At 36.2% G+C, this 20,136-nt stretch overlaps 2 protein-coding genes across 8 annotated transcripts in view; both read left to right on the forward strand.

The window, feature by feature from the left end:
• Nucleotides 1-947, forward strand: part of yem (yemanuclein) — a 58,776-nt gene extending 57,829 nt beyond the window's left edge. For 5 of the 6 annotated variants that reach the window (XM_071596672.1, XM_071596675.1, XM_071596676.1 and 2 more), the window contains one exon: nt 107-947. In XM_071596672.1, the coding sequence (XP_071452773.1) occupies nt 107-135 (29 nt within the window). In that variant the 3' untranslated portion in view covers nt 136-947. The remainder of the gene's footprint in view (nt 1-106) is intronic. The other variant, XM_071596674.1, reaches the window with a different exon arrangement.
• A 7,092-nt stretch (nt 948-8,039) lies between these two features.
• On the forward strand, nt 8,040-19,244 carry LOC139697671 (protein-lysine N-methyltransferase EEF2KMT-like). Of its 2 annotated transcripts, none has more exons than XM_071596488.1 (7): nt 8,040-8,290; nt 8,368-8,517; nt 11,903-12,097; nt 15,676-16,016; nt 17,281-17,435; nt 18,725-18,874; nt 19,011-19,244. In XM_071596488.1, exons 1-7 carry the CDS (start codon nt 8,219-8,221, stop codon nt 19,121-19,123), a joined length of 1,176 nt encoding a protein of 391 aa, XP_071452589.1. In that variant the 5' UTR covers nt 8,040-8,218; the 3' UTR covers nt 19,124-19,244. The 2 variants fall into 2 exon arrangements, with proteins under 2 accessions (XP_071452589.1, XP_071452590.1); XM_071596489.1 differs by having other exon boundaries at nt 8,040-8,160.
• Nucleotides 19,245-20,136: the final 892 nt, after the last annotated feature.

Below are 20,136 nucleotides of genomic sequence, written 5' to 3' on the forward strand. Positions count from 1 at the left end.
TTTGGTGAACAAAATATTTGCATGTTGGCACGTGTTGTGATATTTAATGTTTTATAGAAAAATCCATGGAAGTATCTTTATAACCAAGGTCTCCTTTTTCTCACAGGTCCTGCCCCACATTCCGCAAAATATTAAATGAAGAAGGTGATATTTTATAGTGCCATCCAACTAAAAATATATCTTGTTTTTTAAGCAATATTTATTTAGAGACAATCTTTGAACATGGTTTCTGGTAGTTCGTTCATAGACTGATGGATGAATGAAAGATTAAATTGTATAGTTTTTTTTATAATTGTTGATTTGAAAACTCATGAAGTTCATCAACTCATTTTTCATCTGCACTTCATCATATCAGCTGCAGCAGTGTATTTGGTCAAATTATTAATTGAAACCCATGTAGAATTGTATTTGTTTTTTCATAATTTTCGTATTTTATATTCTTCTTCATTTCAAGTTCATTTTTATGATATATTTGTCAATGTGTATTGGTCTTCATGTAGATATTGGTTTAATGATTGTTATTTGTGAACCCCTTCAAATTCTAACGCTTAATGTTTTAATGATTTGCATACCTATATTTTTTTTGCTTCTCTATCTGTAAATTGACTCAAGTTATTGATAAAAATGTGAATAGAATCAGATTTATGTATGTAATTTAAGAATTTTATTGGATTTTTAAGATATGTTAAAATAATTTGTGTTATTTAATAAGATTTGCATCAAGAGCACAAATAACATTTGTACAAAATCTTAAAATGAAATTGAAATGTACATAATGTGTTATTCAAATGAAACCAGAATGCACTTGGAAGATTTTTTCATTGTTTTTATGACATTTCTTTAGGCTGTTACTCGAAAATTTAAATACTAATGTGGATGAGCCCCTCCAACATTTGGAAAGCCTGCCGTATAGCTAAGAAACAGCTGAATATTGATAATGTAACAGGATCCCTATTCTATGGCATGAAGAACAAATTAGTTTTTCCAATGCCCTGCTCTTAGGATATATTTCACTGTTTTGGAATCCTGTTGTTCAATGCATTATGAAGCACCTATTTATTTGACTAAGCAGGAGAAATTTATCTGCATGGAAACTTGATTTTTAAGTATGATCAATTTTTATACAAATGATTCATTTGCTCAAAATATGTTCCATTAATTATTGCTTATACTATGAACCTTGCTCCATGCTCTATGTTGAAATTCTAATTTCAACCCTAATTAGTACTTTTTGCCACAAAATGTTCATTATAATTAGGTGTGCTTGAGTGGCTCACTCAGCCATTTGGTGAATAGTTTTCAGATTTATGCATATTCAGAACTCGGTAAGTAACCAAAAGGATATTTGGCTTAGGATTTTTTAATGCCATTCATATAATGAGTGTGGTATGAAATATAGGAATCATTTCAATGCTGATAATTTTTCTATGCTCGTAATTTACCTATGTGGGACTTATGTGATCTCATTGGACTTTGCTACAAACCCCTGGATTTTTTTATGATGGACCAAGAGTGACTTATTTTCCATAATGATTAGTACCTCAGGTATGATTTGCATGCCAAAATTTGGGCTTACCCCACTCAGTCAGTCGTAAGCAATCGGATACTATCGGATGTCAATGAGCATACGAGGGTGGTTCAATAAGTACCCGGTTTTAGGACAAAGGGCGTTCCTGAGGGAAGTTTATGTTATCATTGTGTGCTGCTAATTATCAAACGACGGTGAGACAAATTTCAGACTGATTTAAAGGTTAGTTTGAATTTGGCAGCCATTCGAGTAAGACGTGTTTCGTGATTTTCACTAAGATGGAAAAGGAGCAGTTTTGTTTGGTAATTCGCTTTTGTTTTTGGATGGGAAGAAATTCGAGGAGATAAAAGCAAAGTTGGATGCTGTTTATGGGGACACTGCCATCTATGAACACAGTTCAGCGAATTTAAATGTGGGCGAACATCTGTTTTTGAAAAGGAGCGACCAGGACACCCAGCAGACGTGATTACCGAGGAAATCATTCAAAAAGTCCACGCCATGATTCTTGCTGATCGATGAACGAAAGTGGGCGAAGTAGCAGAGGCCATGGGTGTACCAACCGGAATGGCAATTAATTTTTTACATGATAGTTGGCGATGAATTAATTGTTGGCTCGATGTGTGCCGCGATTTACTCACAGTGGACAACACATTCATCCAGAGTTGTCGCCGCCAAACTGCATGAACTACGTTTTGAATTGCTGTCGCAACCCCTGTATTCACCCAATCTGGCTCCCTGCAACTTTTTCTTATTCCCTAGCATGAAGAAATGGCTCGCGGAAAAAAATTTAGCTTAAATGAGGAAGTTATTGCCGAGACAGAGGCGTATTTTGGAGAGTTTGACAAATCCTATTTTTTTGGAGGGGCTAAAAAAACGGCCGGAACGTTGGAAGAAAGGTATCTTCCTAAAAGGAGACCATGTTGAAAAATAAAAAAAATGTTTTTGAAAAAATGGTTTCTTCATTTCTAACTACTTGAACTGCCCTCGTATTTCAATCCCAACATTGCCTATCTTGTTTTTTGACGTGCTAGTATATTATTTATACTATAATTGTAAAAGTTGGTACCTATTTGAGTAATGATTAATGGTAGAATCAATGCAAAATACACTTAACACACACAAATACCCTAAACAGTTACAAGCCAGGCATGTTATTGCATGCCTTGCTTTCCGGATGCACTCCTTGCTTTCTCATTGATTTTCTTTAATTTCTCTAAGGAGGTATGCAATTTTTTTAAATAAATTATCATCATTTAACAGTGAAATCATCAGCCATGGATTATTTTTATGAAAATCTTTTACTGATACGAGGGTTTCTTGTCATATTTGCAGCCTAATAATGAAAAGACATTAATTTATTGTTGAAAATTGCTTTATTGTTTTTCGAAGTATTCTCTATGATAATCAATACACTTTAGCATGCACTCAAACAAATTTTTGTAACAATTTTCCACGCTGATTGAGGGACCTTCAAAACATGGTTTTTGAATGCATCAATGGCTTCTTCAGTCTCCGAAAAACATTGGCCATGCAATTTTTTTTTGATAAATGGGAATAAATAGACGTCATTTGGTGCTAAATCAGGGCTGTACGGAGGATGACCCATCAATTCAATGTTTTGGCCAGTAAATAGGTAGTTGTTTCACCCGATATGTGAGAGCTTGCATAGTAATGATGAAGAATGATCCTTTGCACTTCAGACATGCAAATGCTCGTATACCATGCAGAATTCACAGTTCTATGTTTCTCTAATGGTATGGTTGCCACATGTCCAGTTATTCCAAAGAAACGGACAATCATTTGCTTCGGTGTGCTTCACGTACAAATCACTTATGTCAGATTTGGCTTGTCTTGGAAGACCCATACAGTAAATTGCTGTTTTGTTTCGAGCTGATATGCATAGATTCAAGATTCGTCACCTGTGTAGGTGTCATACACAGCTTTTGATGCATCACTACTGTGTTTGTTGAATATTTATTTGCACGAATTGACATGAGCATCTTTTTGAGCTTTTGTCTAATTAAGCGGGATCCAACACAAACAAATTTTTTTCACAGCTAAATGTTCAAGCAATATCTTATTGATGCTGGTCAGCCCAATTCCCCAAGGATGCCTCAATCTCACGATAAGTCACATGAAGGTCTTTCTTTACTAGTTCTTGCATAGCATCAATGTTTTCTGGCACAGCAACTGATTTTGGATGACCCATGACTTTTGTCACTTAGCGAATGGTGGCCATGATGGAATTTGTTATACCAGCGTTTCACAGCGGCTAAGGATGGAGTTTTATCACCAAAAGTGGGAGTAAGTTGATCGATGTACTTCTGTCTTGATAATCCATGTGAAATTCATTGAAAATCATTGTACAAAAGTTTTCACGAGTTCTCCATTTTTTCCCTGAGAGAAAATTTCCAGTCACTGTAAATAAGACAAGTTACAAGTATCATCAAACGACAAAATGTTCTGAAGGAAGGTGTCATTAAAAGGGTCTTAACTGTTGGATGGTGCCAAGCTCTTAGTGTTGTCAAGGCTCAAAATATAAATAACAACCCTCTTGTAATGATAACAGTTTTCTATGGTTATCATTGTAACCTACTTAAAAATCCTTTACTTGTTGATAGGTATTAGTTTAGTATGGGTGTGATGCCATCAATTTTATTTAGTAAGTTAGTTTGCTGTAATGTTGAATTTTAGTCTTCAAAGCATTTGCTTACTTGACTATGGAAAAATTATTTTTCAATACCCATAATGGTGGATTGCTTGTCACTTTATAATGATGAATTAATATTATAAAATAATGAAGTATTATATTTGAATCAAAATATTACTGTGATCTCAATTAAGTGGATATTACTTTATACTTCAAATATCAATGTACAACTTTCAATGTAAATTTCTCTCTAGTATTTAAAATTCAATTGCCATTAGCACTTATATTATTTAATACATGTTTTCCTTTAGTAATAAATAATTTCAGGTAGACATATACTATGGTATTATCCCAAACTTGGATCACTATTTTGGAGTAAACAAACTTGGCATTTTCTATGCTGCATCATATTATTACCTCAAATTTCAATATCATCTTCAGTGAATTCAGTTAATGCTAATAAACAATTTGCAGAGATATTCACTAGCATCTTGGCACCATTGACTAAACATTTCAATGAGTCTATTTAAATGAATTCCCAGGTAAATGTGTACTACATACAGGGTCACACCCAAAAGTGGTAGGACTGTTTTTCTCTGGTGCGAACGGAGCGGTGGAGGGGGGTCTGCCTGGCAGGGTAAGGTGGAGGGGGCTCTTAGCAACAGACCAACACCAACCTCAGTCGCCTGCGGGCTGTCGTCGAGCGAGGACACCATTTTTAGTTTAGCAAGTTTTTTGTCTGCGTCGAAAAACAAAATGAATCTGAATTTTGAGCAACGTTATTCTGTGAAGTTTTGTGCAAAACTTGGGAAGACGGCAACTGAGCCTCGATATGATCAAGCAGGCTTATGGGGACACTGCCTTAAGCCGTTCTTGAGTATTTGAGTGGCACAAGTTCTTTAAAGAGGGTATGGAGCTCGTTGAAGACGACCATCGCTCCAGACGGCCGTCGACGGCAAGAACCGACACGAATGTGGACAGAGTGAGGACACTGCTGAACATAGACCAACGCTTAACCAGTGAAGAAATTGCAGACCAGTTGGGTCTGTCTGCATCCAACGTCCAACGCATTATTTCACAGGATTTGGCCATGCGCAAGGGGTGGGCCAAGATGGTGCCGAAAATCGTGCCATGGCACGCTCGTCGTCAGACAGCTCCTGGCCAAATACGGCGTTGCCACGTTGCCGCACCCGCCCTATTCTCCCGATCTGGCACCACCGGCCTTCTTCTTCTTCTGCCTGATGAAAAGACAGCTCAAGGGACGTTTTGACTCCATAAAGGCCGTTCAAGAGGCTTCGACGAGGGTCATCAACGGCATCCCCAAAGAAAATTTCCAGCGGGCGTACGGGGAATGGGAGCAACGTTATACTAAGGGTGTAGCAGCTCAAGGAGCATACTTTAAAGAAGAATTGGCCTGGAGTTCTCTTGAAATGTCCACAGGAAGCGTGTGTATGAATGAATTTGCCTTCCTTTTTCTAATGACAGAAAATATGATACCAATATATATGGAATTTTGCTTTATTTCATGGGGGCCATAAGAGAGCTCTCTCCAATCTGTTATGGCTTCATGTTGTTACATTAGAAGTTTTTCCATGTTCAATCAATTTAAAACTTATAATTGTTAAACTTTCCTGATGAAAATACAATGATATAAAATTCAATTTGATCCCTATGGGCTCCTTGCAACTCCAAATTTCAGTATCTGGAAAATTCTTCATGAGTGGAGTTCAAATTTGAGCTACACCCTTCACTCCCAAATGTTCACATTGCCAGAAAGTCTCAGTGTAACTTGGGATGCCTAGCTGGAGGAGTTGAGGTTTTAACCTCTTGAAGAAAAATGTACATTCATGGGAGATGAGCATTGCAGTCATTAGGTGTGGGTTGAACCAAGACTGAGGAGTAAGATACTTGGTTATTCCCTTCTCATAATTAGCCTACTTTTGGCTACTACCTCTCATACCTTTCACTCATCATCCTGCTGCCCATGAGGCTATCATTCCTTTTCTTGATAAGACCGCACTACCTACTACTCTGACCTCTCTTGATCTTACTTTTCTGTTCCCTCCTCTTTAACAACTCTTTCAATTTTTACTGTTCTCCTGGCTCATCACTTTACTCATCTACAGCGGCATCTTGATTTTTGAAATACAATTATTCTTTTCTTGAAACGTTTTTGATAGACCAAGTTTCCTACCTATATGTAATTGCTGTACCACTACTGATGTATAAACCTTCATTTTTCCTTTTGTTTCATATTGTTATCTCCCAATACTTCCAAATTTACCCACTGTACATGAAACCTGTGGTTTATGAGCATCAAATGCACCATAAATGTTAAGAAAGGATGTGTACAAAAATTCACTTTCAGATTATAGAGTTTTAAATATGAGATTAATTTATCAAAATTTCAGAATGTGCTAAAAAATAGAAAATTTGATTTCTTGTGCGGCAAATATTTTTGCCCACTTATGACCGATAATACAAACATGGGTATTTCAATGCTTCAGTCTTGAATATACTGTTAAGATTTAATTTTTTTAAAGCAATAATGTTTTTATGTTAGTTAAATGTACATTGATATTTTGGGGACCAGAGAAAAACTAATTAAGTAGATAGTAGCAATTTTCCACACCTTAAATTTACCGGAAAATTGCCACTATCCATTCTTTATTATGTTCAAATTCCACCTCTTCACGCCTGAAACTACCTAAGTCGTTTAGAGAGAAACTAATTATATATATTTAGTATTTTGAAATAAAAGTGTTTTCAAAAGACTTGAATGATTTTTTCTAAGTTTCCTTGTTGAATCTGGTGCATATTTCTTTGGCCATATATTATTAACTGTAAGTCGATACAAATATGAGGAGACTGCATCTTCAGTCAGTTGTAAGGAGGTTGAAATGGGGTAGTCGAGAATTGTCAAATTAATTTTGTTTTGGTGATTGGTAATTTAACGTGTTATTCCAAATGGAAAATCGCTTAAATGAAGCTTTAAGTAACAGGACACTTATGATAGCCAATCGCGGGCTTCCTTGGGATTTAATCCATTGTTAAAAGACTATGAATTGGCATAGGAAGACGTGCGAATGAAAATTTTGGAAGTCAACTATCAAACCCATCTGGGAGAAATTCTAAGTGAATCGGTATCCCACAGTCATAGCTGAAGGGTGAACATGAAGTGTATTTGCAAGAGGGACGGTTGGAACTTCGGCACATGCCTAATTGTTCTCGCACAGTATTTTTCAGAAATTTAAAGTTTTCGCCCATTTACATAACATTCACATTCTTTTTGAGGTCATCACCAAAATTTCTTTTCGTTGCTTTAATAGTAACTAAAACACCAATGCCGGTAAACGTAATTTCGGCAAGAAATGAGGAAGGTCGGTGTTGAGCAGGAAAATAAAAATTACCGACATCCACAATTTCAAAGAAAGGAATGTATTAATGCTTAAAATGAAATAGCGTTAACGGGTCCAAACTCATGAACTTAACATTAATCTATGTTAAGAATACGGAATTTGCTCCGGATGACCAACCATACTTCATCCTTTCCTGGGCAATATCAGAAATATATTTTCTCACGGGATATTACTGTTTTTTATAAACTAAAAGAGGCATTTGGCGACCAATAAAAGGAATTTCAAGTCGCTAAACGAGTCCGTTCTCATTTGTAAGACGTAAATAACATTCGTGTTTCGTGATGTATTTAACTCGGAATGAGTTCCCGTAGGCGACTGAACACTTGGTACAGCCTACGAAGAAGAAATACAGATTCACTTTGCTTGGAGGGCCGCCGCAGTTCAGTCCGCCTTCTCATACCGACCGAAAACTCGGACATCTACATTCATTTATTAAAGCGCACTGTTTGATTGTTTGGATAAACTACGGAAAAGAATCTTGTGAGAAGCTACTGTCACGGATTACTGGCATTTAAAGTGTTGCAGGCAGTGTGTAAGATGGCATTTATGGGAAAATGTTTTCTGTAAGCTGTTATACTTGTAGCTTGCCAGAGCTCTTTATTGGTATCAATTCAATTGGCCATGGATGACCTGTTACAACTAACTGAAAAACAATTTCTTTCCGGATACACTTTGAACAAATGGTTTTGGCAGGTGAGTATGAGTTTTAATTTTCATTGAGAGATCTCAGGGTGACTTATTATTATTGTTCATGGTCTTTTTATTCATAGGACATTCTGGCTTATATGAGAGGAACCATTGATGACGAATTATCGTTTCAAAATGCCTTATTAAAAAGAACCATTCACCATCGTCTGATGGAAAAGTTTCCTGTTAAATTGCCCTACAGGACGATGTTTTTGAAAACATTAATCAACAAGGTAATATCTTTTTACGTTTCATTATTCCTACCTCGGAAACTTGATATTACCATGATGAATTAATATTTTATTACCTCAATTTTTTCCTATTCATATTATTTTTATGGAGATAATGCTCTAATTTACAACTAGTCAATTGTTATCAGACAAGATGAACTGTTTAAAAAATGTGTGACTGATTACATGCATATTAGGAATTGAATAATTTAATTTAGATCGATGAATGAACTAAATTAAAAATCAAATTGTTTAATGTGTTTTTAGCTAATCAATAATTTGGTTACCTTAGGTAAACATGAATGTATGTTCATCCATTGTTGACTGACATACCCATAGAGGTGTCCCTGTTATACCACACAAGTTAGTACTATTTATATGTAGGAAATGTGAGACCATTTGACAAGGAACATATATTTTTGTGTTAACACTCCCAGTACAGGATGCATTTTTTCTAAACCATATTGGCTTGACCAAATACAATATTTTCCCTCGGTAATGTGTTTGCTATGTAACAGTTGAAGTGTACTATGCTTGTCAACTTTTTCATTTAAGTTCTTAAAGGTCGACTTGCACTATTGTGGCATTTGCTCATTTATTTACAACGATAAAAGGCTGATGCATAGAACTCGTAACAATCATTCCAAATCAATCTATAAATGAGATCCTGATGAATACTTCTGAGGGGTAAATTCTTTTGTATATTATGTAGCTAGAACAATGGGGTCTTAAAAATATTATTTTAAAACAATAAATCGGGCCCTCACTTGCAAGAGAGAAAAAACCTTATCATAATAACATATTAACTTAATAACAGGCTTACAGTAGTCAATGTGTGATTATCTAACATTAGTATGGACATTCATACACAAATTATATTGACCATGGAATCAGAATACCATCACACACTGAATAAAATTGTATTACTCACCAAAAGAATGGCATGATTGGATAGGGTATGGTTACTCATGGTGGCCAAGAAAAACCTCTTGCATAGCAGAATTCTACTTACTTTCTCCAAATGTCTTATCTTTTCTAATCGGCTATGCCAGTTGTTGAAAACCCATTATTTGTCTTTTCTGGCTGGAAGAATTTGTTCAGAAGCTCTCAGTGTGGATGCCAAATATGTATAACTTCTGGAGGAAAAATATACTTTTTCTCAAGAAAACATTTCCACCATCTTTTCAAATGCCTGAGAGCTATTGCATGGTGTACGACCGATGGATACATGGTTCATGTGCCAACAAAGGGAGGCTTTTTCAATCTGAAGAATTATCACTCCATAGGCTGCCTCAACACACAATATAAATCATCCATTCAGATTGAAATCACTCTCCATCATCTCCAACTAGAGTGGGAGAAGATGGATATGTGAGCAGTTGGGTTGAAATAGAGACTTACCCAGATGCAAAAACAGCCTGCATCATAATACATTTGCAGCTTTCTTCATGACGGATGTGTATAATTGGCTGAAAACTGGTCTATAAGCATAACCTATCGATGACCTGGGAGGATTATAGCGAGGAATTTTGCCCCATTTCATAGGAGCTTCTTGAAAACCCACCTATGTGGTGTTTTCTGCATTGAATGTGTGCTACCTTTCTGAAAAATATGCCTCATCCTTCCATAAGGCAATCAAGCAGTTTTAACAGAGGTATGTATGTATCATATTTGCATACACCTGGGCAGTAGGTTAGGTCTCCTTTTCTATTTTTCTCTTTCCACTATATAGCTCAATTTGAGATGTGAAATGTGGGATAGATGGGTAGTCTCTCATCACAACTGAAAACATAAAGAGCATCTAGTTGATTAGTAGCAAGTAAAATCAGTAAAGGAAAAATTGACCATTAGATATGTGTACGACTAAATTTCTAAGCTATGAACAAGGGCAAGGTACTTGCCATGAACATTTTTGATTTTCCAAAAACTTCTACACATATTTGTCCTCAAAATGGACCATCAACAAGTTTCAAGACAATTGCAGAGCAAGGAAAATGAGGACCATGATCTGCTGAGGTCCCACCTCTCTGTATTGACTCAGAAATCCATTGTAAAATTGAAGATTTATTTCTATTCACAATAATAATAATAATTGTTTTAAAACTTGAATAAAAATAATATTTTATTTTCCATCAAATAACATGGTAAGTCAATAAATAAATATTGAAAAGTAAATTAGAACAAATGGTTTACCGCTGAAAGTGAAGGGCTGTATGAAATATAGATAAGTCTTGTACATTGCTCCATAGTCCATGGTTCAATCCTACTTGAACATAAAGGATGTTTCCTTTGAAAATTTTAATAACTGTGGGACATGCCAGGACAGTTAGTTACTTTAACTGAATCAACAGCTGATGTAAGTACGTCAATAGATATCAGGATCTGAGTGCTGATCTCTCTGTTAAAGTAACTGTTGCAATATCTTTTGCATTTTTTTAAATTTATCTAAAGGAAAACACCTTTGTGTTTATGGTAAGCTTAAACCGTGGACAATGGGCAATGCGCCTGTACACTTGTGATTACTTGTGACATATAATGTAGTGTATTCATCATAATATCTTGATCCTTTAAATCCCCAAAAATTGACATTGTAAGAGGATGCCTTGGTAGCTCATTGATTAAAGCACTCTGCCGGAAATGGAGGGATCGGGGTCTGAGCTCTGGCAAGGTAAATGATTTTTACTGTGTGAAATTTCTGTATTAATGTGAAGAATGTAGAACTGCTTCCAGAAGTTTCATGAAGATAAATCTGCATCAGAATCTATCCATTTGATAGTTTGTGTGAATGTCATTCTGAGGTAGTGAGCCTTAAATGCTGAAATAGTACACTCATACATAGGTTGAATGAGAGCAATTGTGTTATAAAAATATAAATATCACGGCATAAAAACTACCAACATCCCAGATGGTCGCGTTGGGCAGGGAGGGGGGGGTTGGCCAGCTAAATCTTGAAAGGGATATCTCTCTCTGTGCAGTATTCGTGGGGAATGAAGTAGTTTATGAACCATTCTTGGAATGGTACTTGAGTCATCCAAGCTTTACAGTTTGAAGGATAATAAATGGGTGGCGTGTGCTTGTTAATATGCTTTAGTAATGCATGAGGTGGACAAATACAATATTTGTTGTAGTTATGTTCATATTGAAACATTTTTTTATGTATTGGAGCCAAGACGGGTGGAGAGGCCTTGGTTTCTTCATTTGAAAATAAAATATTTTGTTTCATAGAAAATCCTTACCTCCTCATGCTGATTGGGTCTGCATTTCAATATTATTTGTGAGACTCGTGATTTCAAGGTGTTGTTCAAATCTAAGCTTAAGGTAGAAATTTTATCCACCCTCTCAAATATCATGTTGGTGTGATAGGTAATAAATCACTTTTCATGTACAGATGGAGGAAAGCAACATAGAAGTGTGTGATGAAATATATGAGGCATATTGCCAGCTCCTTGGGGAAAGTGGAAACCCTGAATTCAACTGTCAAGATAAACATTTTCGTCATTTTATTCTTGATAGAGGATACATCTCTTTGAGGGAAAGTACAAGCATTGTGTCAGAAGGAACGACAGGTCTTCATGCTTGGCAGGTAAATTGAAATGAATATTTATTTCATGGTATGTCATATTGTTGCATATTATATATAGTAACATAACAATTAAGAATGATCTATGTTTAAAAAAACATAATGGAAAGTGATTAAAATATCCATTTTACTACTTTGTGCTAGCATAGCAAATAAAATATTATCTTGGTGTGCAAAATCAATTCGTAAGATTCCAGTGGCAAAATGCTTGTTTTAGCAATCCCAAATTAAGTATGTTCTTCAACTTTTTATAATCTCTAAAGAGTATACTTTTGTGCCGAAGGATATAGGTAATTTTAACATTTGTAGCGAATATTTATTATTATTAATGAGTGGTGACTCAATCTCCAAGCATTGAAGAGGAAATTAATTATCTAAAAGAGAAAATATTCACATGCTTCTTTCATTATATGTCTAACAGAATGACCTCTCAGTTGGGAAAATTAGGAAATCTGGAAGTCAGAAACTGTAACATTTTTACAAAAATTCAGGAATGTATGGGGATAAGGGCAGAGTTTGAGTTTTTCTTGCCAAGGATACAATATTTGAATCAGGATAATGCTATGGTAATGAGAGATTCATGAGGGAATAATGATCCTTTAACTATGAGATCAGTTCTTGTGTTTGGCTTAGGTCATCACGGATCCATCACCTGGCAAACACGGACACTGTAATAGGGCTAACTTCAGCGATTCCAGTGGAATGGGAATAAATGAGGGTTGTTAGACCCTTAAAAAATATGTAATTAGTTACCAAACAATAGGGAGAAAAATTGGGAAAAAGATGCTTGTGCATTGGAAAAAGTCTGGAATGGGAATCAAAATGAGTTTAGCTACCCTGTCTAGTGTAGAAATTCCACTCTTCGACTTAGATGCAATTCTTAAATGCAAATTTAATTTTATGGAGTACTAGAAGTCCCTCTTCATAGATTAAAACCTTGGGGTAGTGAAAGATCTTTTGTATTCTGATGAACCTTAGAGATGTGCTGGTGGGAGCAATGAAAATTGCTCCTGGTAGCTCCAGGTCACCCACCTGGTAGGTCGAAGGGTAAATGAAAGGTAGTCTATGCAGTGCCATTTCCTCAGTGAGGCAAAAGTCACGGCTCAGAAGGGCAAAAGCTCTATTTAGGGTCATCAGTGGAAGGATGGAGAATATGGAAAATAATTTCTTAGTGGGTCATCAGTTTGGGTTCTGGGAAGGGAGAGCTATCCATGATGCATTAGCAGAAATGAGGTCACTAATAGAATTTGTAAAATCAAATTGTTTGGTTAATGGATTTTGAGGCCTTTTTTAGAGTAAATTGGGTAGAATTAATTCATATATTACAGAAGATTGTTCTAGATTGAAGGGAAAGATGACTGATGAGCAATCTTTACATGTCTCTGCTCAGGTGCGAGTGGAGATTGGAGAGTTTGGATGGGCAGCAGTAGGCAGGGGATTGGGGCAGGGATGCCCATTGTAACCTGTTACTTTTCATGCAATTGCTGAGGTACTGGTAATGGAGGCATGGGAGGAGCTGGAGGCATGAATTAAAGGTGGGAAATTCATAATATTACTTAGTACCAAATGATTAAGCTTTAGTTAGGCATTCAGGCTAGGGACTACAATAATTGATGAGATATTAATAAAATCGATGTAATAGGGTAGGGATAAAAATCATTGTAAAGAATACAGATGGTATGGGTTTCTGAGGAGGGTGGCTAATGGAAACATTATAATATGAGAGCAAAAACTGTAGCACATAGAACTTTTAACCTATCCTGGAAGTGTATTGGAATAATATGGTCAAAGTAGTGGGGACACTAGAAAAAGAATTGCTTTAGGCAAAGAAACTTTCACAAGGAGGAGAGTTATGAAGACAAGGATGTCAAGTAAGGATGTTAAGAAAAGATTACTGAAAACTTAGGGATGGAGCATGGATGTGGGCAGTGAGGAAACCTGCTATCCTTAGTGCCTTCTTGCTCAATGTTACTGCCTCCCCTTGGTGGCTTTCTTCTCCTTCACTGTGTACATGTATTACTCCATTATTAATGCTCCAATAAGCCATGCTATCCTTCCATCTCACATTGCAGAGTTCTAAAACATCTACATTTCCTCTCTGCATCTCCAGCTTTATATTTTCTATTTTCCCTGTCCTCAAAATAGTCGTGGCATTCTAAGTCCCCATTCTAACTGGTCCATTCTCTTCTGTGTCATATTTACTGCTGGTGATTCTGCTTTATCAGGATTTTGGGTTATGATGATTGTGGAAGCGTTGCCTCTCCTGCTACTAGACATAGCACTGTGGTTGAGTCCTATAGTTGCCTGATTTATGTTTGTGTCTACCATTAATTTTTTGTGTAACTAAGATAGGTGATTTTCCGTAGCCTTTCGCAATATTTTCAACATACCACCATAATTTAACTGGCTGGCCTACTGGGGTCAGATGGCTTGGCAGCTGACCTTCTGAGGAAGAGATGCTTTGTGGAATACCTTTCCTCTGGCTCCTACACTCTTATCTAATGGACATGGGTGACCCTACCAGGAGCTAATATAATAATATTCACCAATCTGGGGGTCTCAGAATGCAAAAGCCCTTCTTCCACTTCAAGGTTGTAGTCGATGGGCAAGAAAGAATGGTTTACTTCTGTAATATCCAATTTCATTTGAGCTATAGCTTTTCACCATGGGATCATCTCCTAGGTTCCCTAAAGTATTTGTCAAACAAAAAAGGAAGTAGATATTAGGTATATAGAACCTGCCTTTTATATACATATATGGTAATCATGTAAGTATTTTAAACTGTTGAAATTTTTCATTCTGCCTTAGTTGTATATTTATTATTTATGCTAAGGGTGATTAGACCTATTCCTGACAATTCAAATCCATTTCTACTCTATATTCATTAACATTTTACAATTAATTTTAGTAAGCAGCTTCATTTAATGACTATATTATGAATCAGGGGCAGTCAAATGAAAACTGAACATACACCATAACGCATAGTCTGCGCAAAAGATGGCAACACTGTTGCTATGTATCAATACTGCCATCAGTGTGGTAGGAGAACTGCAGAGCAACAACTCACAGACGAATACATTTGTTGGGTTATATCCTTGTTGGTGTGTGGACTGGTCTACTATGTTCGTCCAGCTGTAGAAATGGAGGCAAGCTAAGAAGAGCAGAGAGGTGTGGTTTGTTTTCTAGTGGCTGAGTGTGCTGGAGTACACATAATTCATTGTCACATGTCTGTTGTCTATGGTGGACACTGAGTGTCTCTGATGTGTGTGCACGAGTGCCAAAGAAGATTCTGAGAAGGGCACACATCACTGCAAGATGATGCACACCCAGGATGAGGAAGTGAAAGAGTTGTGGATCTGTCAGTGACCTAACTCTTTCTACAAAACTGGAATTGATCCTCTTGTTTCCCAGTGGGATAAATGATCAACAATTTTGGTCATTACTTTTGAATGAAATCATTCCATGGTAACATTGTACTGTGTCTTTGGTTTTCATTTGACTGCCCATAATACTTGATTCTTGGTAGTGAATTTTGATATTGGTGAGGAAATTACATTTTCATGTTGTACTCCTATCTGCAGGCATCCATGGCACTTGCAGAATGGTGTTTACAACACCAAGAGACTATTCTTAAGAACCAGAGAATCCTTGAATTAGGCTCTGGCATTGGTCTCACTGGACTTGCATGCATACTAGGGACAGCTGGTCATGCTTTGAAAGGGAACAATCCTGGCAACAAAGCAATAAAGGAAATACAGCCACATGAGGCTCGTTTACTGGGTGATCAGAATTTTCAACTCTCTGGAAGCTCAGTATGCTCACCATTAGCATACACTTTTTCCGATTGTCATCCATCTGTTCTTCAACTTCTGTGTGGGAATGTGAGGCAGAATCTAATGGAAGATATCGAAGGATCTCAGTTGTGAGTTTTTCTGGTCAAATATTAATGAGTCGTACGGCATATTTTAGTTGTTTGCAGTTAATGATAAAAAACAAGCATGTAAAAGTATAAAATGATTAATAGATGATTAACCACCTTTAATTTACAGTTAGTTAGCCATGAGTCAGTGGTGACATTTATGATGTAATACAGGTTCTCAAAACTGAGTAATATAAGAACTCCTTTAAATTGGAAAAATTCTTATGGATCCCAAGGTCAATCATAATAAAATACTTCAATTGGTCAAAAAGAGCCCTTATATAGGAATAGACCTCATCAGTCCATGCATAGATGATATATATAATGTGTCCATAAACCAAAGTACAGAGAAGTTCTCCTGAAGAAGCTCCTTCACTGACTAAAAGAGGTTTTCAAGTATCCATGAATGGAGATATTATTTAAATTTTTGCAATAACATATTTAATATATTTTAATATAATTTATTGTTACATTTTTTCCTCATAATGGCTTTCTATTGATATTTATAATCTGCAAGATGGCATGTCCAGATCAAGTCATGAGGGTAGAGAAAGAAACTTTGCACTTCCACATTTAAAGATTTATTACTTCACACTACCATGGTTTTGATGCTGGACAATGTTAATTAATGTCAATTTTGGGAGATTATCAGGTTTTGAACATAATAGCTCACTGCCTGATAATCTCCCAAATCAAACCCAGTCGTGTGAGTGTATTGAAAGCAATCCCATTGATTTTAATGTCAATGTTAACCCAAAAAAACAATAATAACAACAGGTGGAGAAGCCTGTTGATTCCTAGTATTTATTGTCATAGTTGACACGGGTGTCGCCATCGTCGGCATCCTTGAGAAGGATGAGCTCTATCTCCTTTATAGTAAGAGTTAGTGCTTCTCTGACCAAAAATTTGAAGGGAAAATGGGGGTCTAACAACCCCCACTACAAGTTAACATCCTGGAAGATGGAGTAGGTGGGGTTTTGAAAATAATAACATTGTAAATGAACCGATGTTAATGCCAATTAGATGCACAACAATAATAACCAGCCGTGTAATGGGACATCATGCAGTCGAGTCTTGCATCACGCAGCTCTCACCAAATCACTCCCCATCTAGAAAAGCCGGAGAAGCGGACCTTGCATAAGAAGTTTTCACGTCAAAAATGTATCATATTTGTCAGACGAGTGATATTAAGGGGAAAGCTGCCAGCCAGACATTGGAAATCTCATGCTATCATGTTTTATGGGTATGATAACTAATAACTTTTTAGGTACCTGGAGAACTTGGTCAATGGGGGCACATTTCTTGATACAAGCTATGGCCGTACCAAAGTGAGGGTGGTCAATCTGTTGTGGCAAGATTTAGAAGCTGGTGCCAAAGAAGCTGTCGAAATGGTTGGACAAGTTGACATAGTCATTGCTGCAGGTTTGTCTTTGTTCTCCTAAATGTTGATGGCTTGAATGAAACCATAATTTTAAATGTTTTGTTTTAAATGCCAGGTCAAATCTCTTAGCTCCATATTTTCATGAAAAATATTGAAATTATATTTTCCCTGTTTAGTTCATTACAAATTCCAATTTCCATTTGACATGTCAGCACCTTAATGGTATGGAAAATCCTATTCCACCCAAGTTCTTATCTGCTGGTACTGGAAGTACTGGAATTGTTTTACATAATGGAATGTTGAATCAAATGCTGTAAAAGTAGAAATAAATAACTGAGAAATAAAATTTTTAATTTTTGGAGATATTTTAATGTGAAATTTTAACATTTTAAGGTATATTAATAATGTTATCAATATGTACATGTGTTTTAGTTATTTACATATCCATTTCTGTAACATATACCTAATAATAATAACAACTTATTTAACACTTAAGGGTAACCCAAATTATGGTTATTGTCTTTCATATCTGAACAAGAGAAAATTTATCATTTTAAGAACCATCCATGTTATTTTTCCAAGTAATAGGGCAATTATATTGTTCACTTATTTCATACAAGTTGAGAGGTTTATTGGAAGTTAACCAAATTCATTGCTATTGTTTAAAAGAACACATTTTGAACTTTGCTTTGGGGTATGATAACAAGCCATCTATCTTGGCATTTTTGCAGTCACACTCATTTTGTTCAGTATCTCTCCAATCCATTTTGGTTAAAATATTTGAGGACTTGATGAAGTCCCTAGTTGTTCAATGTCACTATCCCCCATTTCATTTAATTGTATGGTATTAGACAAGGGGAATGCATTTTCTTAGAGGTCTTTTGGCTGTTGGGATAGGGAAACCCACCTGATAACATAAATTATTTTAGGTTTTGGGTTCTACCCATGTTATGAAACTTTTGGACCCATGTGGACATATTTTCTGAATTCACCCCAACAATGGCATAAGCAAAACCAAGTAGAAGACAGGTTTATCTCTTCACTGTTATTGATTTGGGGTGGTGTTGTGTAGTGCTCTCTGTTCCCCTTGGTGGGCGCTCTGCTCTGGAGAATACTTACCTTGAACCACTAATTAGGAAAATAAAACTTTGTGCCCGGTAATATTTTTATCTTGTAAAAATATGTGTGTAGTAGAAAAAAGGAATTGTGAAATATTCATAAAAATAACCTCAGCCACTTGGAAGATGAATGAATTTTAATAGCTCACAAGTAAGAATCAGAAGTTTTATGAATTAGCTGGAATACACATAAATTAATTTATTTTTTTCAGATGTTGTATATGATCATTCTCTATTCAAGCCCTTAATAGGCTCCTTGAAAACCCTTGCTACTAAGTGTGAGAATGGCATTTTGACTAAGGTGGTACTAGCTTGTACTAAAAGAAATCCTGAGACATTGAAGGAATTCATGGATTGTTTAAGTAAGTGGATTTCCTTTTACTTCAATACTTTGGAGATATTATCTTGATTTATTCCATGAAAAACAGAGGCATCCTTTGAAATTTAACCAAATATAGTTCACAATTGTGAAAATGATGATACTTTACAATTTTACAGCAACATATGGATTGTTGGCGCATGAAGACAAGCCGGTGCAACCTAAGTATTTCTTGTATGATCCTGACCCTTCTGTTGGTATATATCTCATATCCATGCAGCAATGTGAATGAAAGTGCTACATGTTTTCATACATATAATGTACATTGTACCAGTTGTTTGTATTTTGGATATGAAACATAACTTGAGAAATTCTTATTGTGAAGAAAAACACCCTTCATTAATTATTTTCTCCTGTGGGCTAATAAATGAGCTCAGAAATCTGGTTATTAATTTTCTCCCGTTCCCTTATCTCTAAATTTATACAAAAGGGTAGTAGTAGTTTTAGGGGAGGCAACCGACAGGTAAGGTAATTTGCACCAATAGGGATGGATGGGAAAGGAAGAGAGGAGAGAAACCTGGCATCGGCATTTGCCTTATCTTGTCGAAAGGTGCCAAGGCGTCCGCAGTTTAACGTCCCATGTGGCGGACGTTGTACCTACTCAAAGTTCTCTCAACAAAGTACCTCCAGTAGGGATCGGGATACCACTGAAAAAAATCTGCTGCCTCCAGGATTCGAACCCGGGCTTCTTGGTAGGAAGCCTGAACGTTAGCCACCACACCATCCCAATCCCCTTCTACAAAGGGTTGTAAGATTTTAATTCAACACAAATTGTTAAAAACATGTGAGGAAAGAACAAAATTTAAACAAGCATTAATTGTTCACAAAATTTCCAGTGTTATAGGGTCAGATATTGCAACTCTCTTTCCCCCATATTGTTCCAAGTAGGCAATCAAGTGGAGTGGTCTGCTTCTTGAGCTAGGGCAAAGACCCCTTTGCACATGAATAACTGCTAGAAGGGTCCCCAAAGTGAACCAGCAATTGCTAGGCACACAATTTTCTGTTTTGCATTATTATCACACTAACTTCCCCCTAGATAACAATGGCTGCTGCTTACATAACATTTCTCATATTCATTTTTTACTAGTATAATCATCGCCATTAATATTACTTGAATGAACACAACTTTACATGCCTCCTTAACTAATGATCTTATATGCTTTTCCTTTCGTAACATTAATGAAAGAGTGAGTTGGTGACTAATTGAGCTGGAAAAATTAATTATAAAACCTTGACATGTCCATT

Source organism: Hetaerina americana, unplaced genomic scaffold (genome assembly GCF_022747635.1).
Source record: "Hetaerina americana unplaced genomic scaffold, ioHetAmer1.1.p SCAF_8, whole genome shotgun sequence".
Lineage (NCBI taxonomy): Eukaryota > Metazoa > Arthropoda > Insecta > Odonata > Calopterygidae > Hetaerina > Hetaerina americana.

What these genes read in the sequence shown, in the direction of transcription:
- LOC139697671 (XM_071596488.1), top strand. Translation starts at nt 8,219, where the DNA reads ATGGATGACCTGTTACAACTAACTGAAAAACAATTTCTTTCCGGATAC. An exon ending in TGAACAAATGGTTTTGGCAG is followed by an intron (nt 8,291 to 8,367) that starts GTGAGTATGAGT and finishes TTTTATTCATAG; the next exon opens with GACATTCTGGCTTATATGAG. An exon ending in TGACATAGTCATTGCTGCAG is followed by an intron (nt 17,436 to 18,724) that starts GTTTGTCTTTGT and finishes TATTTTTTTCAG; the next exon opens with ATGTTGTATATGATCATTCT.